General features: G+C 33.7%; 1 protein-coding gene across 1 annotated transcript; it reads left to right on the forward strand.

Moving 5' to 3' along the window:
* Nucleotides 1-404: 404 nt before the first annotated feature.
* LOC107490052 (uncharacterized) lies at nucleotides 405-994 on the forward strand. Its single transcript, XM_016110821.1, has 3 exons — nucleotides 405-438; nucleotides 507-736; nucleotides 779-994. Exons 1-3 carry the CDS (start codon nucleotides 405-407, stop codon nucleotides 992-994), a joined length of 480 nt encoding a protein of 159 aa, XP_015966307.1.
* Nucleotides 995-6,705: the final 5,711 nt, after the last annotated feature.

Below are 6,705 nucleotides of genomic sequence, written 5' to 3' on the forward strand. Positions count from 1 at the left end.
TTTGTTCTTACCTTTACTACTAGTCTATAACCATATGATATGATATGAATGTCATTGGACAAATCAGTTCTAAAATTTTGAATCTCATTCAAGTTAGTTAGAAAAACTAGTCCTGGAAAAGGGGACCATGTTAGAAATTTAATTTCTCTGGTTGTCCAATGATGATTTAATTAAATACAAACTTGATGTTTCAATTAACTTAGTTGTAGTATATCGTTTTCATTCTTGATTAGATTTTTGCTGTTATGCTTCTGCTATTCGTGCTCTTTATTCTTAATATGCATCAATTCTTTACCAGGTTCTTACTGGAACAAGTTAAGAGTTGTACATAGAATTTGAAACAGAACAGAAATAGTGAGATTAGAGCCATTATTGGTGGTAAAAATATAAATAGCTCTTAAACAATGGTTCAAATTTGTGGAAATTTTAATATTTACAGTGAGTTCATAGTAAAGATTTAATAATGCTCATTTCACATTTTTGAAGATTTGTGTATTGGTGTTCAGGAAGTAATAGGTCAAGAATTTCTCATGAAGGGGTTAATAGCGAGCATATATCATATGATCAATATGAGCAGGAGGAAGAAAAACATGAGGAAGTTGACGTGGATTATATGGAGGATGACAACACAAATGTGGAACCAATATTCGATTATCACGACTTCGATGAAGGGTATAACATTGACTCACTCGAAGACATTGGGATGATTGAATTTTGGAACATCAGGGACGAAGATGTATGTCATTTTCACTTTTCTGATGTCGACATTGTATTTTAGTTCTACAATAGATATGCAAGGATAAGAGGCTTTAGTGCTCGGAAGAACAGGACTAGGAAGAGTCGTGCAAGCGTACTTAAGTTGAAGAATTTTGTATGTCATCGTGAAGGATTTAGACCGCAAACTAATTATGGCATTGGAAACTTCAAGAAAAAACCTACAGCCGAGACAAGGTGTGGTTGCAGTGCAATGATGGAAATTCGTCTAGATGCATGATAAACCCCATTTTTAGGGTTTATCTTGTGCTGATTTTAGGGGATTTTATCTACTTTTCTCACATTTATTCAATGAAATAGCATGGTTTCATGACTTTCTCCTAATTTATGCTTAAGCGTGCAAACATGTTTTTTAGGCCTTTAATTGGTCAATTTTAGTTCACCTTTGATTCCACTAGATGCCTTGATGTGTTTATTAGTGAATTCAGGTTGAAAAGGCTAGGAATGGATCAAAGGAGTGAAGGAAAAAGCATGAAAAGTGGAGAACTCATAGAAAATCAAGGATTTGGAGTGCACACATAGGCGCGCACGCGTGACAGACGCGCACGCGTGAATAGCAAAACGTCAAACGACGTGTACACGTGACCCATGCGTATGCTTCGCTGCTCGCACGTGACCTCATTAAAGTGAAAACGCTGGGGGTGATTTCTGAGCTTCCCAGGCCCAGATCCAACTCAATTCTGAGGCTATTACATGCAGAATTCAAGAGGGGTCAGGGGGGATCATTCATACACTTAGTTTTAGAGAGAGATGTAGAATTCTAGAGAGAGAGACTCTCTCCTCTCTCTAGATTAGGGTTTTTACTTTTATTTCCCTTTTAAATCTAGATCCACTTCTTCCTTTGCTTTAATTTTTCTTTTTATCTTTACTTGTTCTATCAATTTACTTCTCTTGTAGTTCCTTTATTTTGTTAATTTTAGTTTATGAACTCTTTTATTGATTTATATTTTCTTTTAATGCAATTTATGATTTTCATGTCTTCTTATCTTTGCTTTAGTTTTCTATTGTTGATTTCTTGCCTTTGTAGTTATAGCTTCCTTTAATTCTTGTAATTTACCATGCTTTATGTTTATGCTCATTAGGTGTTTGATGAAATGTTTCTTTTAGTCATAGCCTAGATTTTCTCCTTTTAGCTTGAGTTGAGTAATTGGTGATGCTTGAGTTATCAAACTCTTTTGTTGATTGATAATTAGAAGTTGCTAGTCGATTTGAATGCCGCTAAAGCTAGTCTTTCACTATGATTTGACTAGGACTTGTGGTCTCAAATTGATATCCACTTGACTTTCCTTCATAGTTAAAGGTTAACTAAGTGGAGCAATGGACAATTCTTGTTATAATTAATAAGGATAACAAGGATAGGATTTCTAGTTCTCATACCTTGCCAAGAGCTTTCTTAGTTTTTAGTTTATTTACTTTATTGCTGTTTATTTCTCTTGTCCCTTATTCCAAAACCCCAAAAATACTTGTCCCACAACCAATAACACAAACACTTTCCTGCAATTTCTTGAGAGACGACCCGACTTTTGAATACTTCAGTTATTTTTATTGGGGTTTGTACTTGTGACAAACAAATTTTTTATTGAGGAATTGTTTGTTGGTTTAGAACTATACTTGCAATGAGATTTCATTTGTGAAATTCTTTACCGATAGACAATTTCCGTTCATCAATGCACCTAGTGGTCGTTATTTTATTTCTTATTTTTCTGATGAACACAATCATCCGCTTCTGGATCCTTGAGTGACTAGATTGCTTCGTGGGCATAGATTCATGTCCGAGGCTAATATTGGCCACATGATTAACATGAAAAAGGGTGGGATTAGTGTTGGGAAGATATATCGGGCATTAGTAAATCAAGCAGGTGGCTACAAGTATCTCTCTTTCATGCAAAGGGACATGTACAATAAAATAGCAAAGCAGAGGGGCCAGTTACCCAGTGATGCATATGCAGCTTTGAAGTATCTAGAAGATCAAGCAACAAATGACCCTTCTCTCTATTTTAATCATCACATGGATGTCGATGGTACTTTACGCAATTTATTCTGGTGCGATGGTCTCAGTAGGGTAGATTACTCATTATTTGGCGATGTACTGGATTTTGATGCTATCTATAAGAGGAATAAATACATGTGTCCATTGGTGGTATTTTCTGGTGTTAATTATCACAATCAAACAATTATTTTTGCTGCTGCTTTAATTTTTGATGAGGAAAAAGACACATATAGGTGGTTGCTATAACAATTGAAGGTGGCAATGAATGGGAAAGCACCTGTTTCAGTTATCATGGATGGTGATCTATCAATAAAGTTCGTCATTGAAAAAGAGTTTCCTAATGCACATCATAAATGATATGCATGGCATCTGATTCGCAAGGCAACAAGTAACATTGGCAAGCCCTAGTTTACCTTTATGTTTAAAAAGTGTATGCTAGGCGACTATGAAATTGATGTATTTCGTCAAAAGTGGTTTGAAATGGTTGAGAAATTTGGTGTCGAAAACAAGAATTGGGTCCTAAATATGTATAAAAAGAGACATTCATGGGCAACCTCATATATAAAAGGGAAGTTTTTTGCTGGTTTTCAGACTACTTCTCGGTGTGAGGGATTAAACTCAATCATTGCAAAGTATGTCAATTCAAGGTACAATCTGGTTGAGTTCATTCAACACCTTAATCAATATGTCGACCATATTCGGTGGAAAGAGGTCTAGGCTAACCTCGCATCTATGAATGAGAGACCCAGTATGCAAATGTGTTTTCAACAGTTAGAGAGGAGTGCTGCCAATGTTTACACGCTATCAATATTTTATATGTTCCAACCAATCCTTGTACGAGCTGCATCAATGAAGGTAATAAATATGAGGCAAACTGGCTCTTATGTGATTTACTCTGTCGGTTTGGACCAAACGCCAAATAAGATGTGGCGTGTATTCTTTTGTGACATTGAGATGGAATTCAATTATTCATGTATGAGAATGGAATCATTTGGCATACCTTGTGAACACATAGTTTGCGTCTTGGTGCATGAAGATATAGATGAGTTGCCAAGGTCATTAGTCTTGCCTCGGTGGACCAAGACTGCCAAAGTAGGTTTGCAAAATGTGGTCGAATTTCATTGGGATTCTTTGATACTAAGTCAATATGGTTGTCTGATGAATTGGTTTAGACAACTAGCTAACTTTGCTTGCCAAGATAACGAGAGATTTATCTTTACACGGGAAATAGATATGAATTTGTTGAAACAATTTAAGGAGGAAGATGCTGCACAAAAAGAGTTGGTTAATGATGTAGATAGTATAAGAGATGATGTGCAATTGAATGCTTCTGGAACTAGACTTGCAACCAATGATCTGGGACATAGCATGCCAAGGGACCAAGAAAATGTAGGACAAAAGAGAGTACTGCACAGTCCAATAAAAGAAAATATCAATGTGGACAGTGTGGCATGGAGGGCCACAATCAAACAACTTGTCATGTTCGTCGAGGCATTTCATAGTTAGAAAGCCGTGGAATTGACACATTTGATAATGACTTGGATGATCACATGAACATTGAAGATGATTCACTAGTAAGTATTTTTACTAATGAGTTATGACAAAGTTTTAATTGCTACTTATTAGCTAGTACTAATGATATTATATTGCTTATATTGTAGGTATATGATGAGAATGCTTCGTACAGTAGCAATGAAGTGTTGAAATAAGGTGGCCAGAAATTTTAAAAATGGAAGATTTTGTAAACTTTCTGCTAAATGTTATTCACAGGTGACAAGAAACACGGAGAGGCATTCATGATCTTCTGGATCTACAACACCCAAAGCAGATGGAAAAGCCAAACAAAAATGTACAGTGGTGTGAATTACATAAGCCAAAATTTATTTATAATTTTATATTATATAAAAGTAGATACCAAACTATATTATAGAATAATGAAGTATTGCCTTAATCATTTTAATTGTGTCACTATTTTTATTTTTATTCTTATTGGAATGAAATTCTTACTACATTTTTCTTAAAAAGGCATGGTTTTTTGAAATTATAGGTATACATATTACATGGCTAAATTTTTATTTGTTCTTTTTGTGTTTGCCTTGCTTTTTTGTCGACGTTATTGTAAGTCAATAAGAAGGGCTTAATTGGAATTATAGGTATACATTATTGATTATATTCTATTGCAAGACTTCAGTCATAAATAATTAATGAGATTAATAGCTAATAAGTCCCGGTTGGTTTAAGTGATAAATGATTGCTTCTCTTTCAGTCAGCTTTTGATTTTGACTTTTCTAGAAGAAAAAAGTATTTTTAAAGAGTTAGTTTCACTAATGTAAATATTCTTGACTAAAAAAAACTTTTTTATAAAAAAACTATAATAAAGAAGAGCTCATCATAAAAAAAATTGAAAAAAATGAGGTAAATAACACTGATGATTTTGAGTTTTATTCAGAATTATAAGTAAGTTCTTAATAGGATAATGAAAAAGTGATACACATCGAGAGAAATAAAAAAATACATAATTAAAAAATTTGTCTATTTTAGTAAGTCTAACAAGAAGACATGAATAATTCTTTTCAATTTAAGTAAAGATGCTATGGGTGTATCATAAGCCACCATAATTAAAACCTTTCGTTAACATCTGCCCGTATCTTATTCCAATCTTCGGTGACGAAATCCAAGGCTAAATACATTCTACTCTTTTCTTCATGCAGCTGTAATTTATTTAACTAAACGTTAACACATGAATTAGTATAATTAAAGAGGAAAATTCTCTATGTTAAAAGTTACCTTTGGGGGGACCATAAAAGTGAATTCCTGTTGCACATCCATCCATTGCATAACCCATACAGCTGAATCATTACTGTGTGAAAACGTATCATGTAATACAACATAAGACCGTCGAAAGCAATATATATATATACCAATAATTTGAATAATTACCTATTTGTGCACCTAGGAATACCTATTGCCCTACGGACTTCCCAACCCTTGAAACTCACCATTTCTTGTATACCACATTTTGCATACTTCTCTAAAAATATTATTTCAGAAAGAGCCACTCCCTGTAATAAGAATATTGTGATTTATTATTCGAAGTAATGTTATTATTTGCTTTGTTTCTATACTTGGTGAACTTACTATATTTTTAATATGATGCTTGCGTGGTTCATCATCTTCAACCTTACAGTGAGAGTCTAAATGATAAAGTATTTTGTTAGAAATGCTCATTACCATCAGATACCAGTGATCGTTCTCTTTGATGGGGACATATATCTGTATAACAAATACGATGTAATATGTTTAAGTACAAGTTTGAGTAATTTTTATTATAATAAAAATATTCCAATAATTAATGAGAACTTACAAATTGAAGGTCACGGGTTAGTGGCATATAATGTGCATATTTTTTTAGTAGGTCATGATCCTCTTTATGTAATGACATGTCATCCTAGGTATGTTTGAACATAATGGTTATTTATTTTACTTAATTAAAATGAGCCAATCAAGATTTTGACTTATTGCAAATGATGGTGGAAGGGACCAAACATTCTTTAATTTGGTCATGCTAACATTTGATGTGTTCTTCAATGCCATCAACTTTATCATTAGTTCAGACCCCTTGCTTTCCAGGTACGAGACAGAACAGATCTTCTCTAGTTGTAATTGTGTCGAGAATATGAACCAAATCCTCTCTAACACAAAGCCACCATGTTAGCCACACAGATAACTAAAATTAAAAATAAAAGATAACAAAAAAATGCTCACGCTATATCATTATCAGCAGAAAAGATGTACATAGTCATATTGACCAAGTCCTCAGTCAACCTCATATCTTGCGGTGGTTTGAATGAACAATTAAGATTCTGCATAAAACAAAGAGGTTATCCACAATATACATATTTGAATACTATGCCAATAAATAATTTTTAACTATATGAAAT

This window comes from Arachis duranensis, chromosome 1 (assembly GCF_000817695.3).
Source record: "Arachis duranensis cultivar V14167 chromosome 1, aradu.V14167.gnm2.J7QH, whole genome shotgun sequence".
Classification (NCBI taxonomy): Eukaryota; Viridiplantae; Streptophyta; class Magnoliopsida; order Fabales; family Fabaceae; genus Arachis; species Arachis duranensis.